Consider the following 20,391-nt stretch of genomic DNA (forward strand, 5'->3'; position numbering starts at 1 on the left):
CAAATAACACATTATCAAATGCTAGGATTTGCAATTATATAATAATTATTATTCTATTAGAAGTTAAAACCAGCTGCTGGGTTTTGAGCAAGTCAAATCTTGCCAACAGAACTTGATAACAGTTTGTTATTTCCGCTTCTATTTCTGTTAGGAACAAGCCTGCTCCTACTACAATGAAAACAGCAGACGCCTGCTCTTTGTTGCAAAAGAGGCGCCCAAATAACTATTTCCTCTTTAAATTCGACAACAATCCAGCAATCTTTCTGCAGGAGCACTACCGCCTTCTCCACCCTACCTGGCTGCTCTCTCTCTCTCCCTCTCCCTCTCTATCAAGTTCTTCGAACTGGTGTTAGAAACATTGATCTCTATCAAGTTCTTCGAACCAGTCTTAGAACCTTTGATCTTTCAATCTCTTCTTCGATGGTGAGGGTTCCTATCTATAATTTTGACGTTCTATCCTTACAATTTCTTTCTCAAATAATAACATCGTTTTCTTATAATTGTGTTTTATTCAACGAAAGAAGAAATGATTTCGTTTTCACAACATAAACAAGCTTTTTTTTTTTTACCACGCGTTTTGTTTAAGTGAAAAATAATTATTCCAATTTTTTTAGCTCAATCAAATCTTTAATTATGCTGATCGGACTAACCATTTTATTTTTTTGTAAAGTAATGACTTATTAAGTTATTTCTGATGAATTTGGAATTATTATTTTGATTCTGTAGGAAAAAAATTATTTAGATCCCAAAAGAAAGGGCTAATTGGTTTTATGACCATTTTGTCCATGTATCTTTTATAAAATTGTAGTCTCATCTGGATCTAAGATGAGAAAAGGTCTACCAGCCACGTTATGTTAGCCGACAACTAGCTTGGGCCTGTTAGTAGTTAGATCTGGTCGTTGGCAGTGCCCTGTTGGCTCGATAGCGATCAGATCTAGCACTAAATTGGTGCGTTGGTGGCATCTAGCCACCATATAACTGTTTTTCCTTTTTTCTTTTCTTAATTGTCTTCCCTCTATTTGGTTCCATGAATAATTCCATTGTTAATCTGATACGTGACGTTATGGCAGATCTTTTTCCGCTTCCTAATTGATATTATTGTGGGGGTTCTTACTTACCCGGTTACAAATATTGAGTTTTTTTTTTATATTTATTTATTTATCATTTTTATACTATATTTTAGGCTGCATATAACTTGTAATTGATAGATTACTTATTAGATTTCATAATTTTTTAAATATAGATTTTATTGGATTGCATTGTTTTCACTCTATTAATAAATTGCATGTAATTTACACTCAAGCATTGCATTTATTAATTAATGCATAATTGTTTGTTTAAAGAGTATAATTTAATTTTTTTAAAAAAGATAAATAAATAAATAAACTTGGATGTTATTTAACTTAGTTAAAGTAATGATTGAATTAAAGTAATGATTGTCAACGCATTGGGATGAAAATATATTTTTTGTTCAATTGAAAGCAATCCACACACAACCATCCTAATGACCAGTGGCGTGGCTTTCCATTGTTGTGGGGGCTATAGTTTCCCAAAATTTTTAAAATTTTCTATATATTATATATCTTTTTAATAAATCTCTAAAAGTAATTTTTTATTAAATAATTAATATAAATAATAAAATAATAAAATAACTTTACAATCTCATTCAATTTTATTCTAATTCTTAAATTTTTTCCTTAACTCTTTAAGTTTCTCTATACCTATATCCCTCCCTTTCTTTTTTTCTTTCTCTTCTTTTTTTGTCTCTTCATTGTGAAATTATAAAAAAAGTAAAATTTTTGTTAATTTTTTATTTTTATTTATTTATTTTTTTCAATTATATTCTTCCTTATATATTCTAAGTTTTTATAGATTTTATCTTTTCCAAATTTCTAAAAACCATCAACCATATTTTTTTTATTATGTAGGTTCTATCTTCCACTTGTTATGTTCATCCTTTTTTTTGTTATGTGAATTTTATTTTTAATAATTTTTATTTTTTAAAATTAAAAAATTATTATGTAATTCTTAAATATAAGTTCTAATGCTGCATTATTAGTTGTTAGTTAAAATTTTATCAATATATAACTTTTTTTATTAATCCTAATTGCATAAGAAGAAATTATCTTAAGTATATTTTTTTGATGTACCTTACGTTTTATATTTAGTTAAAAGTAAATTATCTTGAATATTTATTCTTTAAACCATCTTAATTATATAAGAAGAAATTATTAATTCTATATATCATATTTAACTATTTATATTTTATGCATTATAATTTAATATTAAGTATTTTAAATTTAAATAAGAATAAAATAAAAATATTGTATGTTGACTGTATTAATTTTTAGTTGTTATATTAAAAAAGACAAGATTTCGAAATAAAATGGATAATGAGTTTCTTGTAAATAATTTAATCGTTTATATTAAGAAAAACATTACCATGGTGGAATAAAATTTTTCTAGAGGACTATTATAAGTTTTTTTTATTTACATGTTATATAAAATTATTATCTATTATGAATTTTTTGATTATTAATAGTTTAGTTCAACATATTAGTTTTAAAAAATTTTTAATCTTTATTGTTCTTCATCTTTGACCTCTCAATAAAAATTAGTTAATTCTACCCTTGCTAATGACTTGCGAAAGCAAAACCAACATTTTTTAAAATGTTTTAAAAATATTCGTTATAATTAGTATTAAGCTGCTATATATATATGGGGACGAAGCGTCCCTTCACAATAGGGGGTCGTGGCCTCTTCAAAAATTTTAAAATTTTCTATATATTATTTATATTTTTTAATGAGCCTCTAAAATAATTTTTTATTAAACTATTAATATAAATAAAAAATAATAAAATGATTTTATAAATTCATTTAACTTTATCTTAACTTTTAAATTTTTCCCTTTTAAGTTTCTTCACACCTAAAAAAAAAAAAAAGTTTCTTCACACCTCTTTCAATCTCTTTCTTTTGTTTTCTCTTCTCCTTTCTCCTTTCACTGTGAAATTACAAAGAAGTAAATCATTTTTTATCTTTTTTTCAATTTATATTTCTTTATTTTTTTCAATTCTATTCTATTTGATCATATGTTTTAAGTTTTTATAGATTTTCTTCTCCAAATTTCTACGAATCATCAACTATATTTTTTTTTCTTTTTTGTTATTGAGTTCTATCTTTTACTTGCCATATTCTTTTTTTTTTTTGGTTATGTATTCTCAATGATTTTAGTCTTTAATAATTAAAAAATTATTATATAATTCTCAAATTTACGTTGTAGCGTTGCATTATTGATTATTGCTTAAAATTTCAATATTATATCATTTTTTATGAAGATATTTTTTTATGTATTTTATGTTTTATATTTAGTTGAAAGTAAATTATCTTTGAGTATTTTGTCTTTAAACAATACTGATTATATAAGAGAAACTTATTAATCTTGTATATCATATTTAATTATTTATATTTTGTGCATTATTTCTCTCCTTCTTTAACCTTCCAAAAATTATTAACTAGTTCCATCCCTATATATATATATTTATATTCTCAGCGTGCAAGTTATACTTTGTTATTAGTATTATTTCGATTTTTGTTTTAGTATTAGCAACAAAAGCCTCAAGTTTTTTAATTTATAGACATTAGAGTATGCAATTATTTTTTTTATTCATATATTCTTTTTATGGATTTTATTTCCATATTAAGTCTCTAGTTTACTGGATGGTCCTTAAGCAAACAAACAATCATGGACCAACAATAAAAATGAGGATTTAATATTTTTTTTGGAAAGCAATGAATTAATTGATTTTAATAAACTGTATAGCAAAACACCATGGCAAAAACCCAACACTTGTAAGTCAAGCTGCCCTTTACAGAACCTCCGATGGGCCATTACGAAGAGATATCGTTGCCATACACCAAATTCAAATCACACACCAAGACTTAGCAACACAATTTACTTTACACGGCTTTGATCGAGATACAGCCTAAACCCTGCCAGACAAACACACCACAGCTATGCATCAACATGACAGATAGAAGTATAAGATCAGCAGAAGCAGAGTATTGCAACTAGGGATATGTAATTGGTTATCAACTTATCTCATATCGGGATTTATATCCGTAAGTATCTGACTCTATTATATAGGGTTCGGGGTACTTTATATTTGGGTTTGAGATGAGTATGGACAAGAATTTTGTTACTCATCTTGAGTTGGAATATGGGATGGATATTACTCTTTAAATATTCGATAACCAAACTCAATTATATATTTATACTTTCCAGGGGATTGGGGGGATCAAACTTGGGCAATGCAATTAGAAAACCAAAAGCATTGCCAATTTAACCAAATCTTCTTTTTTATACCATATGATTAGAATTTATATTCATTGTTTTCTCACTTAACCAAAGAAATATATATTGTTTTTTTTTCTCAAACCCTAACACAACCCTTTTTACAGCTTTACTTCCTTCCTTCCTTTCTCCTCCTAGTGGGCACACTTTTTTATTTTTTTGAAAATTGGGTAATTTATTAATCAAGAGGAATGAGAGAGCTCCCTAAAACTATACGATAGCAATTAGATTTTAAAATGCTATGTTACAATTGTAGCTCAAAATCCTAGTTCATCATCTCAGCATCATATCCGTAAAACCTTATTTCAAACCCAAAAATAGAACATACCTGTACATAAATTCTAAAAAGTATGTAGTTTTCCAACATCCTATGGGACTCATCAATGGAGCTCCAAAGCAAACCAATAAGAAAAACAAAGGATATCAGAGGGCAAACTTAGGCTAACAAGCCTTAGATTCTTAGAGACAAACACCTTCAACTTTAACCCCACTAGGATTCATGATTTTATCCCATAAAAAGTGTTTCACATATCAAAGTTGATTTGAACACTTAAATACTCAATCTCACTCTAGTACACAACTAATGTTAGATTCGTGACTCCCATCTAAGACCGTGACACTTAGCATGTCAGCATCCTAGCAACTCCTTCTTTTGCTAACTTATCAGCATCTTGATTCCCTTACCTTAAGGTATGATTGATCAGCCATCTTTTTACTTCGTGTTTCAAACCTTCAATTTGCAGCAACCATTTTCTCATCCGACAAGGGGCTTTGTTTGAATTTTGCACCTAGTGCATTGCATTTACTAAGTCGCTTTCAATTATGAATGCATGAGAACTAACGTATTGTGAAGCTACAAAAACCAGAAGAGCTTCTTTGATCACAAGCAAGTCAACGAGGATTGAATCATCTACCCCAATGGAATTTGAAACGATGTCCAAAGGACCCCTCATGCATATGCCTGAAGATCCCCTTCCCCTCTAATTCTAGCATCTCTCGAGCATCCATTGACTGAGGCGTCAACATTAAATTTAAAGTACGCTTCACTTGGTTGGCACACTTTGCTCTTCCTTTCCTTTTTTTGGTGATCTTTCTCTTTTCTTCTCCTTGTTTTCTTTCCACTTTTCATTAAACTTCTCCTTTTCACTCTTGGAAAACATTTTCCCATTATAAACCATATCATTTTTATATAACCATATAGACCATAAAATGACAAAGAAAGCAATCCTTCATACCTTATCTCTCCTTACGCAAGTCTCAATGATGTTCCACACCATTAAGAAACAAATTACCTCCTTCAAGATTGTCTAAGTGAGCCTTTACAAATTGCACCATAATGACTAGATTTTCCAAGTTTCAAAACATGTAAAGAATAAATGATTTACCATTTCAACCTCATTATGGAAAAGAGCACAAATGGTCAAGTTGCTACACAACAACCCTCTTCTCACTAACTCATTTTTATGGAGTTTCTACCTTTAAGTACCTACCAATAAAACACTTAAACTTCAAAGGAGAAAATCAATCCATATTGATTTTCGTAAGTCCTAATTTTCCCTATTCTTATCCTACACAATTATGTAGAAAGAATTTGCCAAATACACACCACTAATAGACCATTTCCATATAAGTTTGTCTTGCAAGACTTTTATAAGGAAGGTATCTCTAGGGGCCTGTTGCCATTGTATCAATTGGCTAGTTTGACAATCGAGTTCTCCTTCTCATCATCATTCCCCCATTATCCCGACTTGTTTAAAGTGTTAGCCTTGTTAATCGCAAACGTGAAAATACGTGAAAAGGCAATATGGAGTATCATTCCATTAATCCACTCCCCCTACCACCACCTTAGAGAGATGTTACTACTAGTACCAACCACGAATCCCATCCCTACAAACACAAAACAAAATTAATTGTTAGTTAAGAATAAAAGGCTCGATATGTTTTAAATATACCGATACAAAGGGATTGAGCATACCCATCTAATACACCTACAGGTGCTAAATAAAAGAACTTTACCCTCCAATACAAACCCGACCTTCTTACGACTATTTTCATGTGGAATCAAAGCCAAAGGGTTTCCACCATTATGAATCTCCATAGGTTGTTGTGTTCCTCCCCATATCAGAGGTTCGTAATCTTAAGCCCTCTATACCCTTTGTGCATGTGTCACAGATTCTACATTAGTAAATGACGGGGTGAATCTTGGATATATAAATATAGATTTTCTTTCACTTATTAAACATGTTTTTTGGGTTGGAAATGTGAATCCGTTACAAGTAGTATCAGAACAAACTCAAATCTTCACTTCTATGAGACTTCTATGAGAGATACATAAGGGTTAAGGTAAATTTGGATCGGCGTAAGAATCCCTCTTCTCTATGGGTAAAGACCCTTGCCTTAACCTCACCTCATAGAATTTCATCAAACGCATTAAAATTTCATTTGTAGGGGCCAATGTACTTATTAATGTAATTAATTATTAATTTTAAAATTACATGCAAAGGAATTAGATGTGTAAATTTTCAAATACAAAACAATGTATACTCTTCGATAATTATATAGTGTTTTTGACAAGTTTAGAAATTTTATTTCAGAATCTTTCAATTGTCTTATGAAAAATTAGCAAAGTTCCACTTAGTTGACTTTCAAAATTTCAGGGGAAGGAGTAGTACTGCAGTCCAGTTTTAAAAATTTAACATATATTTTGTGTTAAGAGCCATAAATATAGAATTTTGACATTTGAAAGGGAAAGAATTCTTTGATAGTTTAAGAATTAAAGTTTAAATTCTAAATCTTAAAACTTAAACTCTTGACCTTAAATAAATCGACAACAATCAATTCTAAATGTCTTTAAACGTAATTTTGTAATAAATTCCAATTATTTTGGATTATATAATTTTCAAAACGTTAAAATTTATAAACTTTAAAGTTTTTTTTTGAAAGGTAACTTTAAAAATTATTAGTTTATACATTTACAATAAAATTTCTCAATTACACTTTCTATTTTCTTTAGTAAATGTGTTCTTTAGCTGCACATTAATTACCAAAGGAACCATTAACTTTGACTATGAATTAACTTATATTAGCTACACATTCATTTTTCTATTTTCTTTGGTACATGTGCTTTTCTACTTGTTCCTTCTTCTTTTTTCTTTTTTTTTTATAAGTTTATTAGTAATAAATAGTTTTGTATATTTTGCTTGCCCAATCAGGATGTACCAAACGTTCTTGAGGCTGTGGGGGTTGAATTGGCAAGGACGAAAGCCGAGAATAGACGCTTGGCGATGCGGGTAAGGGCAAAGAAACTCTCAGTTAAATGGAAGAAGAAAGAATTGCGGAGGATTAGGAGAGTGAACCAGCTACTTATTGCGGAGAATAAACGCATGCAAGAATTGGTCGACGATTTTCTGCTTACGGCTGAGGTAGATAACGATCATGTTCGCCAGATGAATGAAGCTATCCAAGGAATGAATGATCTCAACCTCCATGGAAACTATAATATTACTACTGTGAACCAAGTTCAACCTTGCTGTAGCAGTGGCAACGCGGCTGATGGCGACAACAACGGTTATAACCGTGGTGGTGGAGACGGAAACAACGGTGGTGGACACCATGAGTAGGGTGACGTTGGAGCCCGTTTCACTGTGACTGCCTCTCTTGTGGCAGTAAATAATGGTGCAGGTCTTAAGGTTAGAGTTTCAATAATTTGTTGTGTTTGAGCCAAAAGGTAGCCGCTGGCTAGTGTTACTGTTTTCTTTTTGGGTGAATTGGCTGTTTGAGTTCTTTGACCATGCTGTTTTACTGGTGTAGTTTAACCAGTTACAATCATCAGTCAAAGTATTATTAATTTTAAGAAATCTTCTATAAGTAACTTGTTAATCAGTCTCCTGGAGCAATTCTTTATATATATATATTTTTTGTGAATGATGCTATGTACTATAATAAAACAAAGTAGATCAACGACCAAGACAAAATTTAGATAAGCTTTTCTTAACTGAAGTTCCTTTTATTCTTTGGATTCAATTAACGGGTATATATTTAATTACAAGTATTGGTTAAGGTTAATTAAAATATTATTTCTAAATTTTTTTTTCATATAAGGCACCATGTATTCTCATCAATTTTTTTTAAAAAGATAATATAGATTGTCTTAATTCATTATGAATAGTTAACTGATACAATTTTTTTTTTCATATTTTGTAGTTTACACAGAGTAATTCAGTTGATAAAAAAAGTTTTTTTTTTTGGATCAAGTTCGATCTTTATGAGAAGTATTTTGAAAATAAAATCTTGAATGCACAAGACATACTTAAAACTTAGAAATACCTTGACCTTATTAAAAAAATATTATCCTGTCCGTAATTAAAAGGAAGAGAAACTGTTTTAAATGGAATTTAAAATAAGCAAGTCAATATAAATAATTTCAACGATCCAGATGAACCCCAAAGCCCAAAACAGAGGACCTATGCTAGCTTATAGTGAAGTCCGTTAAAGCCATGTTTTGTGTGGATTTAAGTGCATAAATCGCTGCTGGAAAGTGATTGAAACATAGATACAGCAATATAACAGCATCATTAGTAAAAACAAGTTGGTGCTGGTAGAAATGGCATAATGCTAGTTCAGTAAATGTATTAAGCAAATATGATGTTGTTCTGTGGTGGAAAAAACTTGACAAATATGAGACATTAAATGGTTGTAAGGAGAAATTCAGACTTTGGTTGACATTAACTACTCTTAATGGAAATAGACTAGTGCATCAATTTTTCTGTGTTAAAATTTTTTCAATTTATCAAAGAGAATGGTATTATTAGCTAATGTATAGATAATCGGTGTCAAAGTTAATTCATCGTCGGAAACCAAAAGAGAGAGAAAGTTACAATTAGAGCTGCCTATGGAAGCCTGGCCCAATTTGGCAGGAGCTTAGGCCTAACAACTGAAAGAGAACCTTCTTTGCTCCCAAGCCCGATTGCAGTGCTTTTTTCGAAAAAAATCAAATAAAAAACTTGTATTGGGAGTCAGGCGTGAACAAAACGACAAAGTGCTCTGTGGTCAAAGAAACAAGTGGCTTGTAATTAAGTTTTCAAGCCTTTGGCGTCTATAAATACAGGGAATGCGTTGCGCCATGGCTTCACAACGGCGCTATCACTTCCTCCTTGGTGATAACGCCTTATTTCTTTGTCTCTTGTCAATACGACTAAAACAGGCCATCAAGCTCAATTCTTTCTTGTTTCTTGGATATTGAGAAAGGACTGTTCCTTTTTTTTTTTCCAGGAGAAGCTCTGGTGTTGATTTGATCCAAGGGTTAGCTTTGTCGTAGCTGTGTTGAGTCCTGGATGTTCAATTACCGGCTTGTTGCTCCAACGTCAACCTGCCTCAGTTCGATCAAGCCATTCCGTTCAATTTTTTTCCTTGGAATGATCAGATATTATACTCACAATCCTAGATCATTCATAATGTTTCTCCACCTAACACCATTAGCTCATCATTTCATTTATATATATAACTGTTTATTGAGTCTTGAATTATAGTATAGAGATAGATTTTTTTTATCTCGTATATCATATTTTATGCATTTGAATTACAGACTTCTAAAACATGGATGTTAGTATACTAACATTAGACTGAAACTAGGCCGAACCAAAAGTATACTTTTGATCAATTCTAAGGCCAAACAAAAATTTAAAAATTTAAGATTGCCTCCATCTTCTTGTTTTTAAACACCTAATGTTTTTATTTTTATTTGTTATATAGAATTTTATGAGATTTTTTTTAATTTTTTAAGTTTTAAATTTATGAAATTTTTTTTAACTTTAATATAAAACCATTAAAATGAAAATTTTCTCAATCCACATAATAAGTTAAACATATAAGCGAGAAATGACAAACAAGATAAGAAATCAAATAATTTTGTTAAATAGTTAGAAAATCTCAAATTATTCAAAACTTTTTATTTTTTTAAATAAAAAGAAATTTTTTCGATGTTGGAGCGTAAAAAAAAAAAAAGAAACAAGGGAATTCATTATGGAAAGTTAAGGTGAAACCGAGAAAAATGACCCACAAAAGTAGAGTTCATTGTACATTACTTGACCGTATTTTCCTTTTAACATCCTAAAAAAACCCCAAAACAAAGCAAAGCATGTCATTGGCTATTACTCATGAAGGTATCTTGGGGAGCAGTCGCTCGATTTTGGTAAAATCGTGCGAGCATTGGCCCCATAAACGGACGACTATAGTGCCAAAGCAATTACTCCATTTGCTTGCACTTTTTGCAAGTTGCATGTGCATTTTGTCCATTATGTCTTGCTTTTCTTTTCTTTTTTTATAATTTTTATATTTTCTCGATTATATTTAATCTTCTCTTTCCGAAAGTCTTGGTCGCCAATCAACTTTTAAGTGTTTCGACGGATGACAGGTCGGTTGTCTTTTGATTTACGTAATGCAAATTTTTTCTAGAAGCGAATATTTCATCTTGTTATAATATTTTATTTTTTTTATTACCGAATTACTAGATTAAGTAGCTACAAGTTTTTTAACTTTAATATTACAATGGTTCAATTTTAATTGTTTATATTGTGGAGATCATATCAAAACCCACGGTTAAGATGATTAAAATTTTATTACTATATATATATAATTATTTGATGATATGTTTTTGTCAAATGAAATAATTCATGATTATTAGATTTTTTTTAACCAAAACAAACAAAAATTTCTTTTTTTTTAATAAATGAAAACAAACTTTCACTCTTAGAGCCTGTTTGGCTTGATTTTTTTTAACTTAAAAATTATTATGAAGCTCTTATAAAAAATAATAATTTTTAAAATTAAGCTAAAATTATTTGGTAAATTATTTTTATAAGTTTTTTTTATAAATTATAATTTTTGTTAAAATTATCATAGAAGGTATTTCTTTTTTTATAGGGTAATATTGTAATTATTTTTAACAAATGAAGATATTTTTGAAACAAAAATAAAATTTTTTTTATATTTTTAAAAGAAGAGAAGAAAAAACTCATTTTTGAAGGTTTTTTTTAAGCTCTTTTTTTAAAAAATTTTATTCTTAAAAAAAAGTTATTTTTTTTTAAAACTTCTCAAAAAATCATGTTTGGCTTAATTTTTCCTTTTAAAATATAAATAAATTGAAAAAAAATTAAGCCAAATATGCACTTAATCCAACTGTTAATATTATTGGGTCTTATTGTCCTCATTCTATTGTTCTTCCTTCCTCTTTTGTTTCTCCTTCCCACCTTTCTTTAAATAATTTCAAGGTTGGCCGATTCCTATTTTCACAAATTTTTTTTTTCAGTTTGAAGCAAATTAAAAATCAATTTTGTCTGAGGATAGCTTTAGACTTTTTCTTTTGGATGATATTTTGACTGTTTTCTTTCTTTTGCAGTTTCATAGACTGTTATAATTTTTTCATCACAATAATTAAATCTTAGGAAATTTCTTTTTTAAAAAAATTAATTTCTATGGATAATTGTAGAGAACTTGAGAATAATTTCTATTGAGTTTTAGTTATATTTATTGCTTTTTCTCATTACTTTAATATTTAATTAATAGTTTTTTAATTATAGTTAATCATAGATAATTGAGTGAATAAGTAGTGTTAATTATATGATTCCAATTACACATTTTTGATAGATTATTTTCAATGGCTGATTGTGATAAGTAGGCGATTGTTACCAACAACCGCACATCTCTTGACCGACTCTGGATTTTAGTTATCTTTAGTTTCATGTCTCTCACAATAATTGAAATTATAAGAAATGAAGCGATCTACTTTGAATGATATTATATATTTATATAAATAATTTGAAGTTTCTTAAATTGATTAAAGGCAAGGTGTTAATATAAGGGATGTTGAATATTTACCTTTCTTTGTTAAGACAAAGCCCATAGCTTAGCCATTTTTTGAAGAGTTATTCAAAGGTCAGCTCCGCCTCTCATTCTCCTGTATATGGTGTTACTGGCAGTAAGTTACTGCTCATGGAAAAGCTGGTCTTCGTCATGAGTTAACCCTCACAACCAGACAAGTCTACAAAGAGGCAATTTTACGGACAGATGGATAAATAAATGGTGTGGGTGATCCATTCATGGAGAGAATTAAATTCATAAGCTTAATTTAAGAATATGATAATTAATTTAATCTATACTTAATACAATTATTAAAATTACATTAACAATTTTGAATTTAGAAAAAAAACGCCATACAATGATATGGCTTGATTAGATTTTTGTTAATTTGGAACTGTTTCTTCAGAATGACTAATTTCTACAATTTAAGGTTACATTTGAATAGTAAAACATGTACCAATTTCTCACCTTTGTCTTCCTTTGCTTCTATTCCCTGTATCAATGCCCTTTAGTAAAACCCTTTTTCCTCTGCTCTGACCTTTCAGACTTTCCATCCTTTCCCTCCCTCTTCTTTTTTCTTTTCCGTGTATTGAGGAAGAAAACATATCAGGGAGTTAGCTAGACTTCCAAAATGCAACCTTTAGTAACGAATGCAATGCCGGAACATATTATTATTTGAATGTAAAAGCACTTTTTGATAACAATTTGAATTGAGTATAGTCAGAACTAAACAGATTATTGTTGGCTGCTCGCCGGTGGATTCATGACGTGATTCTTGCCGTGACTCCTGGCGATTGCCGCCCTGTTGTGGTTCAATTTGAATGGCTCATGATGTACCTGATTAGGATGACCAGTTTGGTCCTGGTATTAATTTACTATAGCCAGAACTAAACTTTTGTATTAGGAGCTATCCCTTTTGAGGATGCTGCCAATTGCTTTTGAGCAGCCACTCTCTTTGCAACTGTACAGATCAAACTCTTTCCAAAGCTAGCTTCTATGCCAATGGGAGTCTTCTTCATAAAAGCTGAAGACTCTTCATGGTATTCTAGCTCTTCTCATCAATAAATATCAATTTTAAAAAAAAAATAAAAATTGGATCCAATCCTAAAACCCTTGGAAGATACTTTTGAAGTATATAAACTATATTCTTTTACACTCGATCATTTAATTTATTTTCTTTGTTGAATTTTATTTCAAATATATAACATTATCATTTTTTTATATATTGATATGTTTTAAACTTAAAATGAAAACATATGAAAAAAGTATAAGTATTTATTTTCTAAGTGGAAGTAATTTAAATTTTTAAGATGAAAATCTGAGAATTGTATTTTTGTATAAACTTTTGATACTAAATTTCACAATAATGCATTTTTAAATACATCCTAATAATAATTTACTTAAATACTATTGAAAACTGACATATTATTTACTTTTCATCAACATCCTGTTGTTTCTAGATATTTTAACTCTTCATAGCACTTTTAAATAGTAATGTCATATACTTAAAATTTCAAAATTACAAATTTTTACTATAATATCTTAAAATGCTTTCCAAACACACCTTTCCTCAACCACAACAATAATATCCAAAACCATTATCTTCTTATTAATGAAATATTAGGCTTAACCAAAAAAAAAAAATCTAAATAGGTCTTAGTGTATTTGACCCACAAAGCTTGAAATTTCCTTTGTCAGCTTAGATTCCCACCAAGTAACAAGCCAAGGTAACAACAGAGCCTGGAAGTCTTCTGTTGCTGGTTTCTTGGAAGCCTTGTGGCTACTGGCTTTGTTCCACAAGCAGTTTTCTTAGCATTTTAGGTGGTGTTTCAGTTGGGTCGGTCCCCTTTTGATGGTCTCATCTATAGTCCATGAATAGAATACTTATGCCTTTTAAAACAGGTTTAGTGGGACAATTCAATTAAACATGGAAAGAATAATGAGTTAAATGTTCAAATAAGTTTTAGAAAATAATACCAAATTCAATTCGTTTAGAAAATAATAAGTGTTATTATTCTACCTAATTAGAGTTAGTTTATTAAGGGGTGCTGTGTATATACAATAAATAACTTATAAATAGATGAAATGTTAGATAATTATTTGGTTATCTAGTGGGAGACATTAAATGTTAGGGTTTGCAATTATATTATTATTTTATATATATTGGAATCTAAAACCAGCTGCTGTGCTGGGTGTTGAGCAAGGCCATTTGCCAAACCACAGGTCGTTATTTCCGCGTCTATTTCTGTTAGTACCACGCATGCTCCTTATTACAATGACAAAGGCAAATGCTTGCCTTTTGTTGCAAAAGAGGCGCCCAAATAACTTTTCCTTCTATAAATCAATCAGCTTCCCACCCCATTCAACCACACCCATCTCTCTTTCTCTCTCAAATACCATAGTCTCCGAACCTGTCTTTTGATCGTTTGAGCTTTTCAATTTCTTCTTAGAGATGGTGAGGTTTCTATCCGTTCAATTTCTTTCTCAAATGTTGACATCGTTTCTTATAATTTTTGTTTTTCATTTATCAAGCAAACGAGTCCAGGTTTTGTATTGACAACATAAGCAGTTGAAGATTTACATGTGCTTTGGAACCAATCTTTGGTTCAGTCTTTGTGTTGACACATATGTTATCTTTTGCTTCAATCTTCCGGCCATTGAAGACCATCAATCGACGGAAAAGAAGGAACCTGATGAAAGAGAAAAACGAGGAAAAAATTAAAACCAAACTCTTCCAATGATTGAAGACCAAAGAAGGGAAAGTATGAAAGAGACAAGTGTCTTACCCAAACCAAACTCTTCCGGCGATTGAAAACCATCTGCCAAAGGAAAAAGAGGGGAAAAATATGAAAGAGAAAAACCATAAAAAAAAATTTGTTGGCTTTTGACATGGCTGAGACCTCACCATCATATCCTCCCTGGACCTCACCTGGATATGGCTATTTGCCTTCCATGTGTAGGGCAAAAGATGGGAAATTATGAGAGAGAAAAAGAAAAACGAGAAAAAAATTGTTCGCTTTTTCTGTGGCCGAGACCTTTGACCTCTCCGCGACATCCTGTGTTCGTTTTTGCTCTGGCTGAGACCCTTGATCTCACCATAACATATTTTCTTGACTCCTTTCTGAGATCTTCCTTTGGCTCCTGCATTGACATATCCTCCCTTGCCTTCTTTTTGGGATCTTCGCTTGGCTCCCACTTGAACATCTTTTCCTTAGCTACTCTGTTCGCTTTTGCTCTGGCTGAGACCCTTTTGACTTGACCTCACCTTGACATCCTCCTTGGCTCCTCTCTGAGATCTTCCGTTAGCTCTCACACTGACATATCCTCCCTTGGCTCCTCTGTTCACTTTTGCTCTGGCTGAGATCCATGACCTCACCATAACATCCTCCTTTACCTCTTCTTTGAGATATTTTCTTAGCTCTCACATTGACATATCCTCCTTGGGCTCCTCTCTGGGATCTTCTCTTGACTCCCACGTCGACATCCTCCCTTAGCTACTCTGTTCGCTTTTGCTCTGGCTAAGACGCTTGACCTCACCATGACATCCTTCCCTTGGCTTCCACATCAACATTCTCTCTCGGCTCTCATCATGACATCCTCCTTGGCTCTTCTCCGGAATCTTCCCTTGGCTCTCACATTGACATATCCTTTCCTTCGCTCCTCTTTGGTATTTTTCCCTTGGCTCCCACATCGATATCCGCGTTTGGCTCCTTTGTTCGCTTTTGCTGTAATTGAGATCCATGACCTCACCATGATATCCTTCCTTGCCTCGTCTCTGGGATCTTCCGTTGACTCCCACATCGACATCCTCCCTTGGCTCCTCTGTTCGCTTTTGGCTCTCTCTAGGACCATTGACCTCACCATGACATCTTTCCCTTCGCTTCCATATCGACAACCTCCCTTGGCTCTCACCACGCCATCCTCTTGGCTCTTCTCTGGGATCTTTCCTTGGCTCTCACAGTAGTAATATTCGCTTTGTTTAAAAGAAATATATCACAAATTGAAAGCTGGGCGAATCTTTAAATATCTAGTGTCACTTTCATACACAATTAATGTAAAATTCATGACTTTTTATGAGATCATGAAATTCTCTCTTGACTCACCCTAGGAACTTCTCTTCAGTATGAGATTTATGGTTCAACTTGTTGGGAGCATACAATCTTCTTGATATGAGATTCACATTACTCTACATTGAACCCATGACACTCAATCTCACTCTCATTAGAACTATGATATCCAATAAAACGCATGGCTCTCATTAAGATAATGACATAGAAGATTTATATTAGCAAAATTTTATATATTTTAAAATTTTAAATTATTTTGTGTTGAGAGTCATAAATATAAAATTTTGAGATTTGAAAAGGAAAAGAAATCAATGCCTAAACCTAAAATTTTAAATCTTAAAATCCAAACTCTAAATCCTAAATAAGTCCACGACACTCAATACTAAATGTCTTTAAACATAGTTTTATAATAAAATTTCAATTGTTTTGGACTATAAAATTTTCGAAATGTAAACTTTTATTTATTTTATACAGTAACAATAGAAAATTCTTAATTAAACTTTCTTTTAGAGTTTAAAGACATGTTTAACCTTGCAACTTAATATTTCCTATTTTTTGTGGTACATGCTCTTTTCTATTTGTTTTTTTTTTTTTGTTAATATATAAGTTTATTAGTAATATGAATATTTTGCTTGCCCAATCAGAATGGACCAAACGTTCTTGAGGACGTCGGGGTTGAATTGGCAAGGACGAAAGCCGAGAATAGACGCATGGCGAGGTGGCTAAGGGCAAAGAAACTCTCAGTTAGACGGAAGAAGAAAGAATTGCGGAGGATAAAGAGAGTGAAGCAGCTACTTATTGCGGCGAATAAACGCATGCAAGAATTGGTCGACGATTTTCTGTTTACGGCTGAAGCAGATAACAAACATGTTCGCCAGATGAATGAAGCTATCCAAGGAATGAATGATCTCAGCCTCGATGGAAACTATAATATTACTACTGTGAACCAAGTTCAACCTTGCTGTAACAGTGGCAGCACCACTGATGGCGACAACAACAGTTATAATCATGGGGGAGGAGGTGGAAACAGCAGAGGTTATGGCGGTGGCCACGATGGTAGACGCCATGAGTAGGGTGATGTTGGAGCCCGTTTAACTGTGACTGCCTCTCTAGTGGCAGTAAATAATGTTGCAGGTCTTAAGGTCAGAGTTCGAACAATTTGTTGTGTTTGAGTCAAACGGTAGCTGCTGGCTAGTGTTACTGCTTTCTTTTTTTGGTGAATCTGTCTGTTTGAGTTCTTGGACTGATGTTTTACTGGTATAGTTTAACCAGTTGCAATCATCAGTCAAAAGTGTTATTAATTTTAAGAAATCTTCCATAAGTAAATTGTTAATCAGTCTCCTGAAGCACACCTTTATATTTTTTTCATGGATGATGCTATATACTACAATGAAACAATTGATAAAAACATTAAATTCTCTAATGCTTAACAAGGTTATTCTCATTCTATGCCTTTATATATAAAATTAAGTAGATCAATGACCAAGGCAAAATTTAGATAAGCTTTTCTTAACTGAAGTTCCTTTTATTCTTTGGGTTCGATTAACGGGTATATATTTACAAGTATTGATTAAGATAAATTAAAATATTATTTCTAAAAAATATTTTTCATGTAATTCACCATGTATTCTCATCAATTTTTTTAAAAAAGACAATACAGATTATGTTAATTTATTATAAATCGGTAACGGATACAATTTCTTCATTTTTTTTGTATGTTTTATACTTCACACAGATTAATTCAGTTGATAAAGAAAAGAATTTTTTTTTATCAAGTTCGATATTTAAGAGAAGTATTTTGAGAAGAAAATCTTGAATGCACATGACACACATAAAACTTAGAAATACCTTGATCTTATTAAAAAATATTATCCTTTCCGTAATTAAGAAACTATTTTAAATGAAATTTAAAATAAGCAAGTCAATATAAATAATTTCAACAATCCAAATGAAGCCCAAAGTCCAAAACAGAGGACCCATGCTTAGAGTGAAGTGCGTTAAAAGCATGTTTTGTGTGGATTTAAGTGTATAAATTGCTGCTGGAAAGTGATTGAAACATAGATACAGCATTATTAGTGATAACGAGTTGGTGCTGGTGGAAATGGCATAATGCTAGTTCAGTAAATGCATTAAGCAGTTATGATGTTGTTCTGTGGTGGAAAAAACTTGACAAATATGAGACATTAAATGGTTGTAAGGAGAAATTCAGACTTGGGTTGACATTAACTACTCTTAATGGAATTAGACTAGTGCATTCATTTTTCTGTGTTAAAATTTTTTCAATTTAGCTAATGTATAGATAATTGGTGTCAAAGTTAATCATCGTCGGAAACCAAAACAGAGAGAAAGTTGCAACTTGAGCTGCCTATGGAAGCCTGGCCCAATTTGGCACGGGCTTAGGCCTAATAATTGAAAGAGAACCTTCTTTGCTCTCAAGCCCGATTCTTCTAAACGATATTAAATTGGTAAGATTAGATTCTACACAGAATGGTATTATTACTAATTGAGACAAAACTATTTCTTTAGGACTTCATCTAGGATTTGACACTTAATGATCATGGCTGCATTTAGGCATTAAAAAGATACAAAGTATTCCAAACCATATGCAATTTGCAAAAGGCAAATAATTTCAAAAGTGTGGAGAGAGGACCAAGTCAAATTCCTTTTTCCACATTTAAGACATTGTGCGTTTGATCCAAATATCATAGCACATTTGCCTCGATTCTATGAAACTGGAAAACAATAAATACCCCTAATTAATTTCCCACTCTCTTGCTTGTTCCTTGAGTAAAATTCATTTAAAAAAAAAAAAGAGGGCAAGAAAAAAAACCAAAAGGAACAAGTAAATTAGTGCATCAGAGTAATGTTGAAATTTTTTGGGCAGCATATGTGAACTGAAAAAGCTACTACTAATTAATTTTAAAATATATAGCATTGATCTTCGTTATAAGCCTTAATTTGTAACCAAAATGATGATATTACTTAATCTTCAAAAATAAAAATGTGTATCTTATCTATCACTGTCACGATCCTTTATTCTTCTACACTAATCTGGGAGAGCCAATTCCCAACTCTTCTGCAAGAATTACTGATGGCCAGTTCCTCTGGAGCTTGAACAAATGCCTGGACTCCTCTTGGTTAGTCCAGAGTTCTACCTGCTAACCAATCAGCAATATTATTTTCCTGTCTCGGCAGATGGATGAGGCGCCAATTCCAGCTATTGTCAAAAAGTTTCTGTATCGCTCTCACAGTTGAAGCTAAAGGGTGGAAATTGGACACGCCATGCTCTATCAAGATGGCTGAGTTTAAGAGAATCAGATTCAGTACCATGGCATTTGACGTCCAGGGTTTTAGCGAGACTAATCCCGTGGAAAATGGCCCACAACTCAGCAAGGTCAATTCAGAAATGACCCAGGAAAATATGAAGCCTGTCACCCAATACCCGGATTTTCTTCAAAGGAGTTCTCCTCCAGCTCCGGCTTCGCTTTTTTTGCTGATCCCAGCTACCATCAATATAAAGTTCATGCCAACCCTTTTCTGGTTCGCTCCAACACCTCCGTTTTCTTGTTTCGAGTATTTTCACGTCCTCGAAGACAAATTCAGATCAAACCAGTCTGAGTGATTTCTGTTGTAGAGCCTCTCTTGCTGACTTCCTGTTAGGATTTTGTTTCAGATTGGCTTTGCCTCCGGGCAATCTCTTAATATATGTAAGGCACTCTCTATGGCTCCCCCACAACCGGTGCGGCTAGTATCCTCGCACATATTTATTTTCATTTGATGGAATTTTGTTTTCCGGATTGTTTTGAGCACAAGGCAACTTTATGCCTATATATTCAAAAGTTAAATAGTGTAATGAATTCAAATGAAAAAACAATATTATCATAATAAAAATTCCTATATAATATGTATACATGGGTCAAAAACTAGAAAGTAATAGTAGTAACTATTAAACCAATTGCAAGTGTAAAACCTTCTAAATTGACATTTACGCGAACCTCAATTATGTAGACCCAATTGATGTTTTTGACACTGATCTATGACTTGGAAAAAGACTTTGACTCCAAATAGTTTTTTGTAAATGAGTCAAGACTATAGAAGTAATAATAAGTTGATTCT

General features: G+C 31.7%; 1 protein-coding gene and 1 long non-coding RNA gene across 2 annotated transcripts; both read left to right on the top strand.

Annotated features, from left to right (window-relative positions):
- Positions 1–219: 219 nt before the first annotated feature.
- LOC18599934 (uncharacterized) lies at positions 220–8,183 on the top strand. Its single transcript, XM_018121255.2, has 2 exons — positions 220–423; positions 7,564–8,183. Exons 1-2 carry the CDS (start codon positions 421–423, stop codon positions 7,969–7,971), a joined length of 411 nt encoding a protein of 136 aa, XP_017976744.2. The 5' UTR covers positions 220–420; the 3' UTR covers positions 7,972–8,183.
- Positions 8,184–14,586: 6,403 nt separating this feature from the next.
- On the top strand, positions 14,587–17,624 carry LOC148762964 (uncharacterized). The gene is made up of 2 exons (XR_016026208.1): positions 14,587–14,663; positions 16,920–17,624. It is a non-coding gene; the product is annotated as an uncharacterized LOC148762964 (long non-coding RNA).
- The last annotated feature ends 2,767 nt before the right edge of the window (positions 17,625–20,391 follow it).

Source organism: Theobroma cacao, chromosome 5 (assembly GCF_053813885.1).
Source record: "Theobroma cacao isolate CCN51 chromosome 5, ASM5381388v1, whole genome shotgun sequence".
NCBI lineage: Eukaryota > Viridiplantae > Streptophyta > Magnoliopsida > Malvales > Malvaceae > Theobroma > Theobroma cacao.